This window comes from Ambystoma mexicanum, chromosome 6q, assembly GCF_040938575.1.
Source record: "Ambystoma mexicanum isolate Mex_15411 chromosome 6q, UKY_AmexF1_1, whole genome shotgun sequence".
NCBI classification, from domain to species: domain Eukaryota; kingdom Metazoa; phylum Chordata; class Amphibia; order Caudata; family Ambystomatidae; genus Ambystoma; species Ambystoma mexicanum.
In genome coordinates, this window is record NC_090937.1 from 1,379,126,168 (window position 1) to 1,379,149,421 (window position 23,254).

At 44.9% G+C, this 23,254-nt stretch overlaps 1 protein-coding gene across 1 annotated transcript in view; it reads left to right on the forward strand.

Annotated features, from left to right (window-relative positions):
- Nucleotides 1-23,254, forward strand: part of HTRA3 (HtrA serine peptidase 3) — a 403,425-nt gene that overhangs the window by 91,461 nt on the left and 288,710 nt on the right. Inside the window, exon 2 of the mRNA XM_069632026.1 lies at nucleotides 19,346-19,445. Coding sequence (XP_069488127.1) covers nucleotides 19,346-19,445 — 100 coding nt within the window. The remainder of the gene's footprint in view (nucleotides 1-19,345; nucleotides 19,446-23,254) is intronic.

Consider the following 23,254-nt stretch of genomic DNA (forward strand, 5'->3'; position numbering starts at 1 on the left):
AACAAAAGTTAGGGAAAACAAAGAACTAAAAAACAGAGTGGTGGTATTCCAGGTCACGGAACCATCAAACACAGAAGAAACGAGTTTGGCCGACAACCCAACCAAGAACTATCAGATCATAGATGAGTCTGAAGAAAGTATCGATTTATTGGATTTGTCGGTATAGTCGGTTGAAAACTCGGAACTAGAATCCCTGTCAGAGAAGCAAGAAATGAGCGTTCCGAGAAAGGACTGCGGAATCGAAGCAAATGAAGATGCCCAAAACCTGAGCCCTTTCCTTACTTTGGCAGAAAGACGGGAAAAAGTAGCTAAGGCATACGGCAGAAAACAACTTTCAAATCAATACCCTCTGGAACCGGAGAACTCAGAGAAAGACCCCAAAAGGAGTACCAGGACAGCCGCAGCAATAAACCTGAAGCCTGCAGCCCCTCATACCAAAGGAGACATGAACTGCCATAACAACAAAGAGGAAAAGAGCAGATTCATAGTGGATCAAACTAAGCAGCGCAACTCAAAGACTGATAGAAACCAAGCTCAAGTCAGAGAACAAGATACCCACACCCCGTACAGTAAAAAGTTAGGCAGCGAAAGAACTTTTAAACTGGAACGGGTAGGAGAGAACAGAGATAACCTGATCCTGAATCGGAAAAACATCATGGCCCTATTTAACTGCATTCCAAAACTAAGGCAGATCAACACTGAAGACATCAAGATCGTGGAGTTCAGTACCACGGGTAAAAGAGACCGTGTTTACTTGCATATTCCCTCCCCGGTAATTAGACAAATGCTGACTTCGGAACAAGAAAGCTTTCAAATGCTGGGCTATGACTTATTGGACTGCCGAACAACTGGCGCAAAACTACAACAGTCACAAAACGCAAACCTGAGATTAAGCCAAAAGGATTCATTTAACAATCAGGACGAGACAACTTTTGGCTCAACCAAAGAGCGGACACAGAGAAAGGAAGGAACAAAGATAGAGAAGCAGACACGCAGCCAAGACAGATATGATCAAAGAGTAAAATCAAACAGCATGAATGAAGACGCAAGCTCTGATCACGATGCTGTGAATAACGACAGATATCCAAAAGGTCCCCTACGGAAGATAAAAATTACATTCGCTCAAGAAGTTAGTGAAACGGCCAACGATGAACCAGCAGCAAGTATCAACCCTGGAGATGGAGAAGACCTGAACCTTAAGACGGCTGCCGTGAAAGCATCAGGAAAAAGAAGGTAGCCATGCAAGACACGGAAGGATACCAAGGCAGGACCTGGGACCGACGCCGTGAGGCCTCTGGAAGAGGACAACATCGTCATGGCATGTTGGAACACTCATGGATTCAGCCACCTCCTGACAGAGAGCGACGTCAACTTGGGAGAGTTTGACGTCATCTGCCTGCAGGAAACGTGGCTAACTAAGAAGCCATTTTTGGAGGGCTATGAAACCTACCTAGCCCCTGCGGATCGTTCAAACAAAGGGCGCCCTTCCTCGGGCCTGTTGACAGCCATTAGATCTGAATCGGGACTACACTACGTCGAATCGGTGATCTCAAACAGCCATTTCCAGGGGTCTCTATTGAACTGGTCGAACCAGCTGTCAGTAAATAGTAAAAACACTGCAAAGGACGAAGTCATAATTGTGTTGAACACATATTGGAATCCCGCAGTGATTAAAACGAGGACTACTTGGAAATGGCGGATAACATTCTAGAAAGAATACACCTGGAATGGACACCGAAATTTGTCATTCTATGTGGAGACCTTAACGCGATCTGCCCAAAACCCAATTCGAAATACGGGACTTGTAAGAAGGTGCCATTGAATATGGTACGTGGGCATCTTTGGATTAAGGCAATGACTGCCTGGGGTCTGCAGAGCGTACAAACATCAGTAAACACAGATAACACGAGAATACTGACATGGGAGAGAGATAACTCTGCAGCAAACCTAGACCATATCTTTGTTTCTGATGAGCTACTTAAAATTACAACAGAGTATGAGGTTGTGAGAACGACCAATAGTGATCACAACCTATTAAAGGTAAAATGGGCATGTACAAGAAGAACAAAACCAATCATGGAAGCAAAAATTGAGGCCGACAGTAGTGGTACAAAACTAAGAATGTTGGCTAATGCAGTTGTGGAGCTAACAGACTCATACAAAAATACTAGCAAAGCATACAAGCGAGCAAGCACGAAACACAATATCGACTATCAACCTTTGTTAAAAATATATGAAGTCAAAAGAAAGTTCCGGCAAAATGATAAATCAAAAATCCACCGACACGAATTTAACAAAGGAATTGTGGAAGAAAGGAAAAAAATGAGGAAACTAAAGCAACAAGTTAAGAAATCACCTATTGCTGAACTAGTCAGTGAAATGAAAATAGCAACAAGGGCCTACAAAAACTGGCTGAGACAACACAGAGAAAGCATGAACCAAGCCGATGCAGCAGGTATGCTGAAGACAATATGCAGTAGGAGAACCAGAGATTTCTGGACCCTAATCAGGAATACGTCAGACTCACAAAAAGATCCGATAAATAATTATGTGGGAGAAGAAACATGGTCAACCCACTTTACGAAAGTATTCCGGAAAAAGAGCTACAACGATCATGTTTTTTTGCGCGATAACCAAGAAATGCCAAACTCAACTTGGGAAAATGCATGGGATCAGGAGGACATAAGAAGAAAACTTGTCCGACTGAACAACTCAAGAGCCCCTGGGCCCGACGGTATTACTAACGCAGACCTGAAGGAACATGCTGTAGAATGGTCAAACTTTATACACGAGGTACTTAAAAAATGCAATGAAACAAGATCGATACCCGTGTCATGGACTACAGCAACAATTGTCCCAATTTACAAGTCGGGGCCAAGAGACCAACCAAAGAACTACCGAGCCATCGCATTGTTAGACGTTGTTGGGAAGGTGTTCGGCTCACTGTTGTTAGAAAACTTCAAAAATGGTCCAGAGAATCAGGGCATGAGGACCCCCTACAATCAGGGTTCGTGAAAGATGGGGGAACGGCACCAAACATTCTCCTACTAACTACCCTAAAAAGCAAGACACAAGAAGGAGCCCAAAAGATCTACCTTGCTTTCTTTGACCTGGTCCAGGCTTTTGACCAGGTCAACCGTGAAACACTTTGGGGAAAACTAACAGCGAGAAATTGCCCAGAAAACATCTTGGGGCCCATTAGAGCATTGCACCAGAACACCTCTATAAGAGTGCGTTTAAACCAAGGAGGGATGTTAACTGAGTCAATACCTACGGCGAGAGGTGTAAAGCAAGGATGCCCTCTTGCACCAACACTGTTCAACTCCTATCTCTGGGATATCGAAGAAAGCGGCCAGGAGACACAGTCTTTTCCACCTACAGTAGGGAAGGTAAAGATCCCAAGATTACTCTATGCGGACGACCTTATTTTAATGGACTATACTCCGATTGGTCTACAGCGTCAACTAAACACTTTGGCACTATATATAGAGAAGAACAACTTGGAGATTAATAGGGCCAAAACCAAAGTGATGACCATGGAGAAACAAACCACCCGCACAGAGAATTTTAGCTGGACCCTGGAAGGTGAGAAAATAGAACAAGTGGCGCAATTTAAATACCTGGGGGTAATCCTCAGCAATAACAAACAAGAGCACCCTATGCAACTGCATCTTCTAGAGAAGGCAAAAAATTGGCACATCAAGCAAAAATAATCGACAGAAGATTTGCCCGATTCACATCAATCCCACTGATTCAATTTTACAAAGGGAAGGTGGTCCCGTCCTTGATTTACGGTGCAGACGCACTACTGGCGATACCCTCAGATTTCTGGAAACGATTAGAAGGCGTGTTCTGGAAACACACTTTGAATCTACCGCAATCCACACCGGCTAAGACCATACGCCAGGAACTGTGTCTGCAATCGCTGGAATCGATGGTTGCCAGAAACTCACTAATGCTATACAGGAAATCACTGACTAGCACTTGCCTGAATGTAATGTCTATTATCCACACGGAAATCGAAGCACAGAAAAGCAAAATTCTGATGTGTTGGACGAAAGAACATAAAATAAAACTGGTGAAAATAAATAGCTCTGAGGAAGAACTTATCCTGAATCCGAATAAAGTAAAACGAAAATTGCAGGAATACGACTGGATACAGACAACATCCTTGGACCAAAGAAGTAAACTGATAAGCCACTTGCCACCAATAACGAGAGGCTTAAATGACCTACCGAAATATTTTAAAAAATTCCCAAGTAAAACTGTACGTGAAACCTTCCTAAGAGTGCGAATGAATCTCCTGCCTACAAATGAGATCAAAGCGATCAGGAAATTAATATCCGACAATAGTTGCAGATTCTGTAAAAACAAGACACAACCAGAGACGCTGCGCCACCTACTCTTAGTGTGTAGCGCTTTAATGAGGCTGAGAACGGCACACTTGGGCCACTTATTCAAGGAGTCAAGAACGTGCAACGAGGAGGACTGGTGGAACCGCTTAATCGAGGGAGACAACACCAGCGGTCTCCCAGTTCTTCATGAATCTGAAACTCTAAAAACACAAGGTAGAATCATTCGGGGGAGGTGACCGGAAAAAAAAAAAAAAAAAGATCCGTCTATGGGTTACCATAAAACCACTGATGCTACCAGACAGACGAAGTGATGAGACAATTGGAGTAGAGAATTGTACCATATTCTCTTTTTCTTTTCTTGTATAAAATGTTTGTAAATTATAACAAGTAAAATAAAAAAAATAAAAAAATAAAAAATTCTCCACATACTCATGAGTTGTGGAAGCATTTATCAACGTTGCTCTTGGGTTCTGTAGAGCAAATGCTGAGGAAGCACCATCTTGCGTCTGGTCATCAACTCAAATGGTGACATTTTAGTTGCAGATGAAGGGATAGATCTGATGGCCATTAGGACCAGAGGTAATCGGATATCCCAACTTGGCCCAGAATCTGCAACAAACTTTTTTAAGATGCTCACAATGGTTCGGTTATATCTCTCCACTGCTCCAGAAGAAGCTGGCCTGTAAACAATGTGTAGCTTCCTTTTAACCCCCAGTATCTCCCACATCTTTGTCATTACTTCAATCCTTTGAGGTAGACCAAAACGGGAAAAGATGTGGTTAATCATCAGGGCAGCTGCTGTTTCTGCCTTGCAGTTTGGGGCTGGGAGACATTCCACCCACTTGGTAAACAAGCATGTAATGGTCAACATGTACTTGTTTCCTCTAGACAAGCGGATTACAGGGCCTACAAAGTCGATTTGCAAATCTGACCATGGCAGTGTCATCCCCCTCTTTTGGAGAGGTGCACGGTGTGTGAGGGATGATGGCTGAAATTGTGCACACACAAGACACCCCTTCAAGTATTGGTCAAGGTCCTGCCCCATGTGTGGCCAGTATGCAACCTCTCTTAAGATTTCCAGTGTTGTGTGAAACCCCCTATGACCGGTGGTGGCCGCGTCATGGGCATGACTTAACATCAGGCTTCGGAATGAGGTAGGGTCCACCCACTGATCATGGCAAGCTTGGGATTTCCTTACCAACAAACCGTCTTGGATTCGGAACATTTTTGGACATTTCATCAACACTCTTAGGTCCTCTTTCCCAATGTAATCTGTGTCCGTCAGGGGAAAGTTCCCAGGGTCCTCAAGGTGTTGGTAAAACTTACCAATTATTGGATCCCCCTTCTGAGCTGTAATCAAATCAGCATCAGGGGTCTCCTTACTCCATTGTGCAGTTGAAAGATCATTGTGAGCATTTGTCTGGGACCTAGTGATAGCAGTGACCTGGATTTCCCCCATAGGGACTCTATTTCTATTAGATCCCGTTGGATGGCCCTGGTTTTGGCCAGTTGATCAGCTAAGTCATTTCCAATTTTGTCTGGTCCCTCTACTTTGGAATGACCCTTGATCTTTTTCCAGTAGATGGTCATCCCATTCGAAGTGACCAGATCATCAATGTTTTGAATTAACTTCCCATGTTTCAGGGGTTTGTTATTAGCACATAACATGCCTCTGGTTTTCCAATTAACCAGGTGCTACACGAACCCGTTCCGTACATAATCCAAATCTGTGATTATGACCAGTTCGTGTTGATGCTGGACAACAGTGAGGATGGCCTGATGCACAGCCATCAATTCTGCCACCTGACTACTTCGGGGACCAATTTTGTATCCAGCGGAGAGTTCTGGGAACTCCTTCACCCATGCATTCCCTACGCCAGCCACCGGTTCTTTCTCCCTGTCGTTGTCAACATGGTAAGAGCATCCATCCACATAGACAGTGGGCATTCCCTCACACTTGTCTTCTTCAAAGACTTTGTGTGGGGAATTAAGGTATGCCTCCATGTTGTCCTTGATTTTTAGAATTTCGTCCTCGAGACAGTTTTCTCTGGCACAATCATGCAAGTCAGCCAGACCTTGCGCGAGGTGACTCTTCTTGTTTTGGCCATATCTGACCTCCACAGGAAAGCCTTGCATTGACAGAATCCAGGAAGTAATTCGGGAATTACTCACATTTCCGGCCCGGATTCTGTCACTTTGGAGATATTGCAGAGGCTGGTGTGGAGTCTCCACTATGATGTGTTCCCCCTGGATAAACGGGCGGTAATTCTTCAAGGCCCACACCGTTGCCAGGAGTGCCTTCTCACAATCGTTGAATTTTTCCTCCACAGAGGATAAAGTTTTGCTCGCATAGGAGATTACTTTATTGACCTTGTCATGCTTTTGGTATAATACTGCCGTCAAGCACGTATTAGAGAACCCTGTCTCCAGGAAGAACTCCTTGTTTCTGACAGGGTAAGATAGGCAAGGCGCATGTGAGAGGCTTCTTTTGAGTTTTCTTACTGCCTCGGTTTGTTCTGGACCCCATTCCCACTTGACCCCCCCCTTCAAGAGATGAATCAGGGGTCTAGTGATCTCTGCGTAGCCTTCAATGAACTTTCTGCTGTAATTAGTCAGTCCAAGGAGGCTCCTTAGTTCCCGCAGAGTTGTGGGATCCTTCAGTTTATGGAGTGCTTCCACTTTCTTTTCTTGGGGACAGAGACCCTGAGGAGTAATCTCATGCCCCAAGAAATTAACACGGGTTCTACACCACTGTGCTTTCTGAAAGGAAAGTTTTGCTCCGGCGGCCCTCAACTGCGTCAGAACATAACGGATCTCAGCTATGTGTTCTTCCACAGATGAACTTTTGATGAGGACATCATCTACATAAGCCAGGTTACCCCTCGCACCCAGGTCGGGAATGGCTTTATGTAAGAAAATGTTGAATTCATTGCCGGAGTTGAGGTATCCGAAGGGAGTCCGGGTCCATGTGTACTGCTGGCCCACAAAGGTAAAAGCCAGTTTGTATTGGTCTTCCCTACTGACAGGCACGGTCCAGTATCCATTGGTCAGGTCTATTGCTGTGAATACCTGTGACCCTTGAATCTGGGCCAGCCCTTGGTCAATGTAGGGCAGAGGCCATCGGGAAGTATGGACCCGTTTGTTGAGCTGCCTAAGGTCGGCACAGAGTCTCCACTGGCCGTTTGGCTTCAATATTTATTCCCAACACCGGATTATTGAAAGTGCTGTGGACTGGACGGATTATTCCCCAGGATTCAAGGTTCTTAATTATTTCAGTAAGGGACTCCATGGATGCGAGAGGCAAGCGATATTGAGTCATTCCAGGGTCTGTGGGAATTGTTGTGGTGTGGATGTCGGTGCAACCACAGTCATATGAGTCTACCGCAAAGAGATCTTGGAAATCCAAGAAAACTTGTTTCAACTTTTGCTTCTGTTCCAGAGTCACACAGGCATCAGCAAGGTTGACTCTCTCTTCCACCATCTGCCTGAAGCCTGGAAAGACTTCTGGTTTGGCTATCTCAGCGGCCTCCTCCAGCTGGGTGGAGAAGTCCCTGGTCAGAGTGCTGATTTGGACTGGAGGCTTCAGGTGGGAAAGGCAGCCCTCATGGACCTGGAAAATCACCTCATCCCTCCTGAAGTCACAAGTCACATCTTCCTTACCATAAGGGCATGAAGTGTACACCAGGAAGTTCCCCCCATGCCGGGTAAAAATCATGTCTGGTGTTGTATTGTCCTCACTGTCACTGTCAAAACAGTCCTTGGGGATTGGTCCTAATAGTTCATTTCCTAAATCAATGGAGAAATGTCAGTCATCAATCGTCATTCCAATAATGGTGCCTGCGGCTAGAGTAATACTTTTTAAGTCGCTGTTATCCACCTCTATTGGAATGGTGTCATGTTCTATGTTGACTAATGGTGGTGGGTTTACCCCTAACCCTTGCTGTTGGAGAGAAGCATTTAGATGGATATAAGCATCAGGGTTTTTCAATTTTTGTCCTCTTTTAACTTTCACTTCCAGGGAGAATTGTCGGGTCCTTTCTGGGATGGTGACTTCCTCTTTGATCTGAATTTCAACTGCATAAGGTTGCAATTGAGCTGACCTAAATGCTTTTTCTGGATCATCAAAGCCCATGGGATTATCCGCTAATCGGGACCAAGCTTTGAAGTTTATTATGTCCAAACTAATGGCAAAGCGATTGAGAATGTCACTGCCTAAGTAAAAGGTGGCAGTGACGTCTCGCACGACCCAACAATTATGGACTATGCTCTTGTTGCCAATGGAGATTTTGAGCATACACCTGCTTGGCAGGAGATGTTTGGAATTAGGTGCTTCCAGGTCCATTTCCCATTTGTCTATCAGTTTGATTGTGGGGATGGCTGGATCTTTTGGGAGTTGGCGGAACATGGCTTCGCTGATGAACCTCTTACAGTTGTTCACACACACTCGAGCGAGAACAGAGTCCTTCCCATCATTTAACTGAACAGGGATGAACAACAGCTCTTCGATTTGCTGAATATCAGCCAGGCTCTGAGCTGATTTCACATCTTTCTGGACTATAGGAGTGGGAGTTTCTGATTGTGGATTAGTAAAGAATTTCAGGGTGTTTCCTTCCAGTGTGGAATACCACCTTAAAGTGGAAGGATGGTTGATTTTCAGAAATAGAGAGGACCCCCCAGCACCAGTCTGTTGTCCTACTGCTATTACTGTCATGTCTGGAGTTTGGTTGTTCTGGAAGTGAAATTCTACTTGGTCAGATTTTTGTTCAACCACGTGGCAGGTGCCGTTTAAACTAACATGGTTGACACTCTGTTTTAATTTTATTGGTCGGCTAGTCTCGGTCCAGAGGACTTGTTTACACAATCTATTAGGGGTGACAACTTTCTCAGGAGGTCGTTCCCTAGTAAACAAGGGGTGCCATCTGGAGTCACTACTATGACCGGGTGTTTCACCTTGTGTCGCCCAATTTTGATGTCCAAATCTGCAGTCCCCTCGTCAGGAATTTCATTCCCGTCAAAGTTCTGCAGTTGTCCAGGAAGAGAGGTGAGAGGAATACGGTAATTCTCCCCCCTTCCTGCATTTAGTTCATCAAAGGCCCTTTTGGACAGAAGGGTAGCTTCGTATCCAGTGTCCACCAGTGCCAAAATTGTACCCTGCCCCTGTACTTGTACCGGGGCATGGTATCTTCCCTCCTTCTCCTCAAGGGGGCACAGATAATGCACATTTTTGGACATGGTGGGCTAACTTTCTGGTTTTGGACATTGCTAGCGAAGATATTTGGGCAGCATTCTGTGGAGAGCCCGGGGAATCTGAAAGAAAAAGTTGGCAACTGGAAATGGTTTCGGGTTCTGGGCCACCCCCCCTTTTTGGAGGCAGTCCTCAGGATGGGTTTGACCCACGGGATTTTGGTATTGTCGGTTCTGGGATGAGATGATGGGCGGCGGTAGCTCAGTCTCCACATCTCCCCAGTCTGCATTGGCATCCTTTGGGACCCATTTTTCCTTGGGAGGAGTTCCCCCATCTCTGAAGGAGAAGATATTTTTCCCAGGATCTTCTGAGGATCCCTCTCCCTCAAATTGGAAGACCTGTACCTCCTCCACAAAGTGGGTCTGTTTGAGTCCTTTGTTTCTCCTACCTCCTCTCTGCTCCTTGGGTGGCAGTCTTTCAGGGGTAGGAGATTTTGTTTCCGGTTCCTAGTTTTCCAGGGGCTGTTTACAAGTTGGGAAGGAAGCTTCCTCCAAGGCTTTACACCCCCTCCCCCTTGTGCCTCCTCCCTGGGAACCGGTGTGTTATCGGGGTGCTGCCCCTGTCATTGTTCTGGAGCACCAGGTCCAGAGTTTGGGGCATTCTGCGGTGGCATGCTCATCTGAGGGTTCTGTTGAGCCCTCAGTATGTGACCCAGATCCCGTGCCATATTTTGGACCTGGCGCTCAAGTTGTGAAACCCGCTCAGGCTGATACGGGGCTCTATTTTCTCCCCTGGGCTGATCACGGGCAGGGTAGCTATCCCTTCTCTGGTAGTACCCCTGGTTGGGAAGATTTTGGTACCCCTCCACCCTTGGCCTCCCCTCTCCCGGATTAGGTTGTCTGGGCTCAGGGAATTGGGGAAAGAAGGATGGATGATTTTGGGGCTGGAAATTGGGTGGATACCTGGGGAAAAAGTTCTGCCCAGGATTTGGAGAATTTCTGCCCTCCTGTGCGAAGTTGGGAGGGAAGTTCCCTGGGTTAGGTGCTTGGCTGGATCCCCCCCTTCGGCTGGAGGAGTCCATAGATAACCCAGGATTGGTCGGTTTCCCTTGTAGCGGGGACTTACATAGTCAGGGGGTCGGGGGACCCCATTTGTGGGACTACCTCCTCGACTCCCTGTCTGTGACTGGCCCGAGGGCCTTCTGGGCTGTGAATTATTTGGTGCAGGCAGGTTTTTAGGCCCCCCCATCTCCAAATCGAAAGCAGGGGCAACCTTTACCTCTGCCACCTTGGCAGCAGCAGGGGTGCTGTTGGTTTTGGGGTTTTTCGGCGCTTTATTTTTATTTTCGATAGGCTTCTGCACCTCATAGATCCGGGTAGCCTGTTCAATGACCCAGTCTAAAGATCTTTTCTCATGAAAATCTCTCACGAGCTGGGTCATTATGTATTTGGGTAAGGCATGGAAAAACGTATTGATAAATTCTCTGCTATCCGTGCACACCCTTCTGGTGGTCTGCGCAAAAGCACACTTTAATTCTTGCACAAACTCTTGTGGGGCCTGATCCTCCCCACATTGCAAATTGTAGGCTGCCTTGCGAGCCTCTTGAGGATTTCTGTGCACAGAAAAATGTTTCAAGATGGCCGCCCTGTATGTGGACCACCTTGAATGGTTTTGATCCTCCAGCCCCGCAAAGAAACTGGAGTATTCTGGTGAGAAGGTCCACTTTACATATTGAATACAGCTTTGGCTGTCCTTCAAATGGAAAGTCTCCATCATTTGCTCATAGAGCTCCAAGTGTTCCCAAACAGAATACTTGGCGTTCTTATGATAAGGCGTGATGACACTCCTTATTGCCTTTATTTGTTTCAATGGGTCCTTAAGCAAGGCCCTTTTTGCCTTATTGGCCTTTTTGGTTCGGGTAACCCTGGTCCATTCATCCTCCGACTCAGAAGCGCTGCTCCTAGAGGTGCCCTTCTGATCTTCCAGGTTTTCCCGGATTCTGCGAGCCTGGGAATGGCTGGCAGAATGTGGGGACCTGGTCTCCTGTGCCCTGTAATGCTCAGAGGAGTCTTCAGACCCCTCCTTGCTGCCAGGATTTGATGGGTACCCCCCCACTGTCCTAACTGGGCAGAGGTTTTCAGGATGCCCTTAATGGGCCTACTCTCCTGGGGTTCCCCACTTAATTGCACTGTGCTTGGGTGCCCATACCCGGATGCCCGTCCATCCATTCCTGGGAGGTACTGCCCTATAAGCCCCATACTTCTAGCTGGATAGTAATCTGCCATCCCCGTGGCCCTGGGCTCATGTGCGCAAGGGGACATGGGGGTGGCAGAGTCCAGGGACTGGGCGAGATGAAGGCCGCTGGTACTAGGGCTCCTGAGGTTATGCTCAGGAGTTTCTCTTTCCCAGCGAACCTCATCTCTATCCGCCCCTGCTTCCTGTTGCAATGCAAGAGCATGCGCTTTCAGTTCCTCAGTTAAGGCCTTACTAGACTCTATCAGTCTCTCCTGCATGGCTACCTGTTGCTGGAGCCTATCATTGTGCTGACAGAGAGCCTCATTTTCTCTCTGTGCCTCCTGATTGGTCCTGGAGTACTGGGCCAGTCTCTGCTGCAGGAGGGTTACCTCCTCAGTCCCATCCCTACTGGCCTGCTCCTTTCTTGCAAGAGCATCCTCCACCCTCCTGGTGTGCTCTAACAAGTTCTGGTGTTCTTTTTGGAGGTCACCCAGTCCCTGGAGGGCCAGGTGATTTTCTTCCATTTTCCTTTTTAAGTGGCAGACTTCCTGGCCTAAGGTATCCCTTTGCTGACTAAGAGCCTGCATCTGTGCCGCCAGTACCAGCTTTCTGGCGCTCCTGGTCCAACTCTGCCTGGGTATCCAGGTCTTTCAAAATCAGTTTATTGCTCTCTGCCTTCTCCCTATCTAGGTGGCTTTGCTGGGTGACTACCTTCTCGGCACATGCCCTATTGAAATCTAATTGTTGCTCCAGCTTTTTCTGGCTCTGCAGTAGGGAGTCCAAACCTTCTTGGTACAGAAGGCCAGAAATCTGGTATCCTGGTCCGCCTTTTCCTGTTGCAGCACATCCATATCCTCCTTTATTTTAGTGATGTACTGTCTGCTGTCCTTTTCTGACTCCTGGCACCTGAGCAGCCTCTGCTCAGAAGAAGAGTCCAGATCAGATTGGGCCTTCTCTAACGCCATCTGTTGCCTATTTGCCAGATCTTGGCCTTGAGCACATTTGTCCTGCATGGCTCCCATATATAGATACAAATATGCCGCTATCCTGGCAATCTTATTATGTTCATCTTTGGCTTTAGGGGCCATATATAGTTCACTCAGGGCCACATGTAGGGGACCCTCATCTCCCCATATATCTGACCCTGTTTCAGTGACCTGTTGCACGATTGCCGGCAACCAGACCGTTTGGTCCTGATGAGTCCACTCACCTCTCACAAATAGCTTATGTAAGAAGTGCTCTCTGGCTATTTTCATATCTATCAAGGTCGTCATTCTGGAATTTGAGTTCCTTCCTGACGAACAGAAGTTTGTATTTTAATTTGCAAAACAGACCGTTTCCTTAGAGCGTTCCTTTGAGGGATGCTTTCACAGTGTAAAACAGCGTGGTGATCTAACCGGATATGTGTATCTGGTCAGTTAGCACACTGTATTAATCTGCACAAGTGGTAAATCTAACCCAGAATATCCCGGCTCCGAGTCCCACTTTGTAAGCGATATTCAATCAACACTACAGCTAAGTCAATGCCTAGTCTGGGATGCTGAGGAAAACCCTTATTGATGTATTTTTATATCCAGTTCAGTACTCTGGATGACAACCCTTGTATAACACCCCCCTCTTAAAATCCCCCTGACCCCACTGAGCAAAGAAGTAGGTTTGTTTTGCAAATTAAAAAGGTTTATTTGGACAATTGAACAATATATATCTATCACACTTTATAAATAAATTGATAACTGATATCACACTTCAGAATATGATGTTGATCAACAATGGGTAATCTGGCACTAGCACACTTCTTTACAATCAATGAGGAGTTAGTATAGGATGGATAAAGTAGCAAAAATACTTTTATGGTTTCAAGGGAAAAGCAATGAGGAATAAAATGCAGTACAGAAATACTTGATATGATTTTAGCAAAAGATAAGATAATCACTTTTTCTCTGGCAATTCACTCCCCCCCCTATGCATACAAGAAATGAAAGGAGAGCATACAGTCTTTAAGAATCCCCACAAATCTCACTTTATAATGCAATACACAGTTCCAGTTCTCCCAGCAAGCTTAGGGAAAACAGGGATGAGTTTTAAACACAGGCGAATTACTTTAATGTGGTTTGCAAGGAAGTGAAAAGGTGCTAAAATTGCTTTTAATTCCCTCTAGAGGTTCAGGGTAGGTGATGGCTACTTTATATTAGTTCAGGCTCACTTTAACAATACTCTATGAATGATTAGCAGATTGCAAACGAATTTTGGCAAAGAGAAGCAAAAAGCTGCTGATTTCTACAGATGAAGAAATCGGGCCAAATCGCAAATCGCGGTAAATTTTGCGAGTGCGTGTCTCGCGATTACTGGAAAGGTATAGGGAGTAGGAAGTCGGTTCTAGGTTCGTTGGAAAGCCTAGATTCTAAGCTCGTTCCTAGCACAAACGGTTCTGGAGATACGGATGATTTAATAAAGGTAGTTTTTCGGATTTAAAGTAAAACTCAAAATGACAGGTGACAGCTTGCAGCTGCAGAATTGACAGGTGACAGTTGTGCAGCTTTACATATGACAAATGACACGATTTCTAGGAGGCTGTTCTAATTAGGTTAAAATAGTTTGGATTAGATTATTTTAACTAAGAGATTGGGTTCTGCACAGTTCTGGCTGATACTCACTCCTACTTTTGAAATGAATGGGCCTCGTCACGGATCTGGTCAACTGGACTGGACTGGGCGGTTCTGCTCACAGCGTCTGGGTCAGCTCTGCTCTGCTGGTCTAGCCTCTCTGGATATGGCGGGTCAATCAGGCACCGGTTCTGCTCACAGCGGTCTGGGTCTGGTCTGCGGTTCCGGCAACAGTTCTTGGCAAAGAATTCAAACAGCTCGCCCGGCTGTGGAATAGTTTGGTTAGGTTTGCTGGATTCTGAAGGCCTGCTGAGAATACTTTTGCTTGCAGTGGGCCTTCTAGGTTCAAAGTTCTGTAGTCTATGTTTAGCTTGGAAGTGTTGGATCTCTGGATGTGAAGTCGTCGGTCAGCATGCTCCGCAGCAAATGGAATTGAAGGTCTCTACCTGTCCCAGCAGTCTCTTTTTATGTGTTTTGAAAATGGGTGTGTGCCTGCGCCTAGCTAAGCCTGCCCCTCTCACTTATCATTGGCCCAGCTTTCCTCTCTCCCTTGATTGGGGGAGGAAATGGAGTGTCAGAGTGATGCTGTAGGTTTTATGGTCAGAGGAACCTCCCATTGTCAAATTGCACACAAATCTATTTCTGATCCAAATACATATTTTTCTATGTACCATTTCTCTCATATTATAGGTCCAGTTAACATATTTTCTGTAGCACCAAACCATCGGATCCCTGTCTTTGTACGATGTCGTGTCCAGTGATGACCGAATTTTCCCGTTTTCATCCAGATAACGACCTCTAAACCTTTCCAGATTTTACACAAATGTGCACCAGGGATATGGGTTACAGATGATAAAGTGTCAGATTTTTAACATGCATACATTTGGAGTGAGACCCTATTTTCCGCTAGCACCCCCCCAGAATACACCACAGGGTCCTAACGCCTCTTAAAATGTGCACCGAAAAATCACAAGAATAATGGTATTACTTATATAATTCTGACAAGTCCGTACTATGAATTATCCATCTTTTTTTAAATTATGCCCTGGTCAAAAAGGGGTGTGGCTTCCCACATCACATGGTGGAATAACTGGTTTATCCACTTCCCCCAAGCCAGCTTGTTCAACGAGGCACTGCTGCCCCCCAGTTTCTCCCAAGAGGAAGCTATTTTACGACACCCCCAATATAACATTTGCCTGAGTCAAGGAAGTTGCATTGTTCGGTCCCTTCCAGTTCACAGGTGCTCCACCCCTAATCTAATCAGAGAGGTGTCAACTCCTTTTGGCAAGGGGCCGCAGGATGCACCTAGGCCTGGGAAGAGTGGCTGTTGATCCAGTTTCAACTCCTGTCGGGGGTAGTAGTCAGGCAGAATTCAGTTTCTTTAAGCCAGGTTTCAGCTAAATGTCACTTTTTGTTCCCAGTTTTTTACATTCAAATCAAACTGACAATTTGTACCTATACATTAAATAATTACTTCCTTCAAGTCATTTCAGAATATAGTTTTACATTGTATCCTCCTCTTAGCAAGTCTTTCCTTGGTCTGGTTTTGTTTCATTTGTTCAGTTTTACACAAATGTCTGGTGGTTTTAAAACGCCGGCTTTCTGATAGTGGTTTGTACTGGTAATGCAACCATTTTTGGGATTAAGAAAATGAATTCCCCACAGTTCTGAGTTGCTTTTTGGCAATCAGCATTGCCATTCCCAATGGTTTCAGGCTACTGTGTGTGTAGCCCAATGGTGGTTTTAGGCAGTGTCCTCCTGTGCTCACAACATAGGCAAAAATGGGTGGCAGCCTATTCTTCATGTTTTCCCTGTGCACTCTCTGGGGAGTTCTGGCCATCATGATGTTTTCCATGCCAGTACTGCACAGTTTTATGGTAGGGCTTGGATGCATGGGTAAAAACATCCCACATGGGGTAGCCATGGTGCTAACAGCACCATGGCTACCTCCTACCTTGTAATGAGGCCCAAATTCAGGAAATACCCAGTAGCTCAACACTTCAAATCATTTAATGATTGGTACGTGAGTCTAAATGTGATCAAGAGTCATGTAGGCAGAAGAAATTATGAAATGGCCCTGCAAAGTTTGAAGTATTAATAATAGTACGGTTTAAGTCTGAAATGTACAGTAACATTTTATCTCAATGTAGTGATTTAAAAGGATTGTAATAAGGCTGTCAAACCCAAATTAGACTGCCAATTCTGGTATGATTGTGTATTTCGCCATTTCTTACAAAAAAGTGTCTTCTGTGAACTGGTTAAATAAATGTTAACTATAAAAACATAATAAAATGATTCCAAAATGTAACAAATCTTGTCCTTGTAGATGGAATTTGCGGCTTTGTTGAACTTAGAACATTTAAAACATGATCAATTACAAAATCATGTCAGATTTGTTTGGAAATATGATCACTGTTATTAGTAGTATTAGAGTATTTATTGGGCGCTGACCTAGCATCAGGAAGCAACAGAGTGCTTTGCAAGTCAATGGGGAACGGCATGTGAGTGAAGCAGAGATCCAACGGAGTGGAGAGCTAGAAATTGGGAACGGGACAGGGCACGGAATTAGGAAGCAATGGGATCTACAAGTAACCAGGGGAGAAAAGAGGGAGGAGCAAATCATCCAGCCTCATTTTAGGAAGGGAGAGGAGGTTGTGTGGGTCTATGTGTCAGGGTGCCTTTTCTTGAAGAGGAGGGTCTTGAACTCCTTCCTGAAATAAAGAAGCGAGCGGGCGATTCTGGTGTACACGGGGAAGAGGTTCCAGAGTCAGGAGGCGTAGACAGAAAAGGCCTGTCTTCTGGTTATTTCCTTTTTGCAATGATTTTAAATGTAGGTGAATATATTTTACATTGTGTACCAAATCCCCCTATTACCACACCACAATAAGGAGTGGGATGGGATGGTGTAGTCATGTGAAGGGAACCTGTGCTGTTCATTGAACAGTGAATTCAAGGACACGCAGTTGCGGGTAGACATATGTGCTGAGTGTGGATATATCATTCTGGGTCATGCAGTTAAATGTGGGCAAGTGGTCTAAATAACTCAAAGTAGATTCTATGATATGGATTCCTATTGCAGTCTCAAACATTGAGATGCAGAGTGTGCTCTCAGATCCATATATCCCGGAGTTAACCACCCTCCTCGCAATGCCAAGAAGCTTCAATGCCACTTTTTGCACACCCGTCCCCTCCCTGAATTGCATCATGATTGTTGCTTCATATATGCTTTCCCCCAAAAGACAGGCAACATGGTAGCAGCATCTGGTGCTCTTCCGTTAGGTACTCTGGCTGTGGCTGCTTTCTGCCTTCCCGCTGAATCGTAGAGCAGTGGCTCCTGAACTATTTACCCTCTCTTACTCTGGGTCAACCTGGGAGAGTGCCCTCAGTAACAGAAAGTGTCTTCACTAACCTGGCAACGTGTGTGTTTGAGTGTATTTGTGTGAGGGTGGGTGTGTCTGTGTGTCTCTAGAATACAATTGCAACATATGTCATTTGAGGGAGTACCTGACCATGTGATTGCTCAACCTGGGCGTATGGTAGAAATGCCAAGATGTGAACTGACATATGATGGGCAGATTTACACGGATATATGATGGCTAATGGGAGGATAGCTTAGGGGCAACGTGCTCCCCTTGGAAGCAAGACGACACAGAGCAACACAGGTTTGACCCCCGGGTCACGCTTAGAAACCTCTGGCCATTAAGCGCGTTATAAATAACCTATCATATCATATCAAGCACAATGTGGTGGAGTACCTAGCCATGTGGTAGTACTGGCATATGTTGCCAATACATTGGAATACTATATGGTTGAAATGTTTGGCCTTTGGTCACCATTATTTTACTGCCGAGCCTAGATACCTCCTTATGCAGCACTCCCTAGCCCCTTGAATAAATGCAAAACTACACAAAAACACAATCCACAGCAATCTACTCTCCACGTACGCATCCATTCTTACACTGCACTAGACATGCACTTGGAAAGCCAGTCCTATAAGTCTTGTCAATGTACGCTTTCCAGTGGTACACAGCAGCCACCCTTCAACGGGGGGAGACATTTATTGAAGACATCACGTGCCTTTGAAATGGAAGGACTCTGTCTTTGATGGTGTGTTTATATTTTGCACATGTCATGTAAGTATATTATCATCCGAACCTTCCGACGCCACTTATTCCAATTTTATACGCAAATCTCAGAAGTTTAAATGTGTCACGTTCTTTGTGCTTTGATGCTATTATTTTGTGATCGACTTCAGAGGGTATGAAGAAAAGTCAAAAATAGCACATCAAACAAAGGGTTGACCTTGCACCCGGTTGAATAATATACCATCCTTATAAAGTTGCTTGTATTTGTCGTGAAAGTCCAATAAATATCCAGCTGCCTGATGGTTCTTAATTAAAGAGGGAACACAATCAAACTCTTAGAAGTCCTGCGTGGGTTATAGGCTCAGCAAGAGGCGTCCTGTCTTTGGTGAGTCATTCTAATTTAAAAGAAAGAAAGAACTCATCTGCCTAAGGCTCCCAGTTAAAAGACGCCTTCTGGGTCATAGTGAGACCGGGACAGGCCAAGTGGGTTCATTTAGTAGCGTGTGCTTGGAGGACATCCAGAAAAGAACATGCTGTTTTTCCTTGATTGTATCAAGGAAAGGAAAGTATAGCATTAAATGGACTGTTAACTTTTATAGTTCCCGTATTGTTCATGACCCCCTAAGCACAGCCTAGTGAAATCTTACACCCCCCCCGAATGATGTACGACGTGTCCCCAAAGAACCGCATCACTCGGGGATAGGGGGGGGCACGAAGATTAATGTAGGAGCAGCCTGATTTCTTGTCGTAGATAGATGTCTCATGTAAACGCATGCTGATAATTAGGGGGGCCTCGGGTCTTGTACGTGTATGCCAGTCTCAGGGATGAATATATAGGAGGCCTTTTCCTATTAACATACACAATTCTTTCTGCCAGTATAGGTCACCAACATCTGAACAGTCCACGGTACAGGTTCAACTTCATCGCTGACGTTGTGGAGAAGATTGCGCCCGCCGTGGTGCACATCGAGCTCTTCTTGAGGTACTGTCTAGTCTTTTCAAATATGTGTATTTGTTTGATTTGATTAAACTGAGGAACTATATAATGCTCTTTGAAAGCCGACATAAAAAGTGCATGTATTTGGATTGAGAAGTTAATGAAGGCAAGTTCAGAATCTATGTAATAAAGAAAGTCTCAGAATCAATAGTGTCAGAGGTACAACCATCCGGTTAGAGGGGGCAACGCCAAGCAAAGCAGCAGAGGCCTGGTGGACTTAGTGCTGAGGTCTGAGTAGACGAGGCCCATGGCCAGCTAAAAATCATGAACAACAGATCAGGATCAACTATGAGAGGGGTCTGCAACCTCTGGCTCTCCGGATGTTCAGGACTATGACTCCCATGATCAGTGGCGTCTATAGAGATCATTATTAGGGGGCAATCCTCAGGGCACAAAAAGGAGTAAGGCGGCGGGTAGGGCCACAAATAGATAAGGGTTAACAGGTCAAACTGGTTTAAGTTAGCATATATTTTACAAAGCGATAATTATTTATTAAAACAGTGACCGTATCCAAGTTCAGAGTAGGTAGAAGACAATAAAAGGTTTGCATCCAGTTAATGTACACCTTCAAAAAACCACATTAAACGGTTGAAAATCGCCCCTGAAAAAAATTTCAAAGACGTTTTTTAACTTTTAACTTTCATGTTTCACATTATTTTATACTGTATAGAAAAAAAACAATTCTGTGGTCTGTGATCCCCCTCCCCCCCATGGTCCTCCCTCATATGGTACCTCTGAGGTCCAATCAACAGTTCTCTAAATTGCACCTATACATTGCAACTCCAACATGGCAGTTCTGCAGTCTTCATTAAAGTCCCTACTTAACTTAAGTGCCAGATTACCTCCCCGGTGCCAAGGACGAGATAGCTCGTCCTTGGCACTTAAGGGGTTAATGAAGGAGGACATGTTAGAAAGCTTTGAATGGTGAAATACCGAAATCACCAAAAAAGGCCTTGGCACTGGGGCGGAAAACCCATGGCAGTTGATCACCCGTGATCCCTGCCCATGTCCAAAACATCAGAAGAGCCAAAGGTTGCACAGCTGGTCTATGACATCACTAAATGAGAGTGTATGCTTTTCTCTAAATGCACAAATGTACTGTTCCTTCGAAAGACCTTCAGGGATCTTGACATAGGCCCTTGGATGGAAATGGGCCTAACGCCAATGGAGACTTTAAACATTTGATGCTTGCAGTTGAATGGATATTAGGACGTAGAGATTTAGCATGTGCATGCAGATGGACCTCCTTTATCAAGTACAGATCATGCTGCAGCTGGAAGCGATTGGTGTGTCTGAGCGAATGGAGTGATGAGGGGTCATTTTACGTCATACTAGCGACTTTGGCTGTGGCTAAATGTCCAATCAGAGATGAATGTCATAAGCAGATTTGAGGTAATCTTATGTGAATGCATGACACCTTAATCAATGGCTTTGCCAGTAGAGAGTAAGGTTTAGAAGTTGTGGATACACCTATTGGTGACTTATTCGTCAAGCATTCTTTGACACAGATGTTTCACTTCATTTGTGGGACAGACGGTGCATTAGTAAACCAATTAAAAAAGAACCCTATCAGAGTGTGTCATACATGCACCCAATCAGAGGTTATTTTCCTCCTTGTGTGCATTGGCTCGAAGAAGGAACTAGAGGTGCATGTTCTTGCATTTGAGGTGTACATCCCAATTCACACATGTGAAGTGCTTTGAAATTCCAGAAAATTGTATGGATCCCCTGCACCTGTTTTTAAAGAGAGGCAAGGGGGGGTGTTGAATTTCGTAGAAGAGTCATCATTTCGGATGTTTATTTGAGATTTGTAACCAGTTTCTGTCCCTCAAACAGGAGTGAAATATCTTTGTATTTTTTTTAAACATTTCATGGTGATAGGGCCTTTAGGGGCTTGTTATGGGGAAATGTGCTCCAAGTACCCACTACGGTAATGGGAGCCTATTGTACATCAGTGTCAGACACAGTGCATGAACCACTGCCACCTCCAAACACTTTCCACGGTGTCCAGTCATAATATCGAAAAAATAAAGTCGAATGACAAAAAAGTCGAATCAATAATGTCGAAAAAAAAAAAGTCGAATTTGTTTTTTTATTATTTATATATTTTTTTTGGGTTTGGTAAGTAAAAAAAAGGGGTAAAATAAAAAAAAAATAGAAAAAAAGGGGGGTTGGGGGGGGAACCCCCCCATTTCGAATAAAAAACGTATTAAAAAAAAATTCGACTTTTTTTTTTTCGAGATTATTTTTTCGACATTTTGACTTTCGATTTTATTGATTTCGATTTTATGTCTAGGAACCACTTTCCACTTAGGACGTGCTTTAAAATAATCCTTTTAAAAAGCCTGCACTGTGTGACCTTTGGTCGAAATCGACCAATTATATACACATACACATGTATATGAATATGGGTATGCAGTGGCAAGGGGCCATGGGGGTGGAGGTGGATGAGTGATTGGCTCGGGGCCCATTAAAAAAGAAAAACTGGTCGAATTCATGTAGATCAAAAGTGCACAACCCCATGACTAAAAGATGATATTTCATTAGGGGTGATATTCTCCTATCCCGACAGATCCAATAAGCTCTTTATCAGCATTGAGGGGTACCATGAATAGTGTCTGATGCTGTTCTGGATACAAAATTAATTAGCAGAAATGTGAGGCATTGCCTGTCTCTGATATCCTGATCAAAGCAGATATTTATTACTACCCCTCAATATGAAATATCTGAGATGACTACAGATCAAATTGAGTCCAGGCCTGCGTGATATAGTCCTACCTCTCCTGTCCCATTAATGGAAGACCATACCAGCAGCCATGGAATATTGGACTTGTCAATGGCTAACCATGTGGGGAAATACAGTTCGTTAAAAAGACTGTTGCAACTAAACTGAACTATGTACGTAGTCATTTGGCTGCATATTCCCACATTTCTATTCCAACACAGGCCCTACAAAAGCTCTTCCCCTTACTCCCACTTCCATTGACGCTCACTCGCTTACCCTCTCCACTGTCTTCACATGCCTACTACTTTTAGCCTCCATCATGCACCTTGACTTTGTTCTCCTCCTTCTTGGGCTAACTCTTCTCCTCCCCTTTTTCATAACCTCTACCCAGAACTTGGTCTAACTACTACCTCATCTACTGCCCCCACCAACCGCCTTCAGAATGCACAATCACTCTACCACAAGTCTTCCTACATCACTGAACACGCCTAATCTTACCACACTCAACTTTCACTTGCTATCACAGAAACCTGGATCACCCATCATGAAACCTTCAGACCAGTGACTTTCCACACTGACTCTGCTACCTGCACCCAATCACTTGTTGGGAAGGGGGTGCAGTGGGGTTACCTATAAATATGCCCTTACCCTGCCCCATGAAACACTCACTCGTCACCTTCTCTTATGACTATGCTCTATTCAACTCGTGCCTCCTACACCTCTTACTGTGTTGGCTCTGTATTGGCCTCATGGCTCCTTCAGCTCACTCTTCCCTAACTTGAACCCTCTCCTTGAGTCACTTCCCACTAACATCCACATCGTCATGCTAGGGGACTATACATTTTGCAAGACCTCCGCAGACACCTGAATTAAAACTAAATCCCCTCCTATATGATTACTCCATCTACTCCCTCCATGACCAGCCTACACAGACTGGTGGGAATTGCCTTCACCTTGTCGCTACTCCGTTTTCCTCTACTGATCTCTCCAATGGCCCCTCTCTCTTTGATCACTCCACTTTATTGTTTAGGTTTTGCCCCCCCCACCTAAAGGCAATGCCCATTGCTTC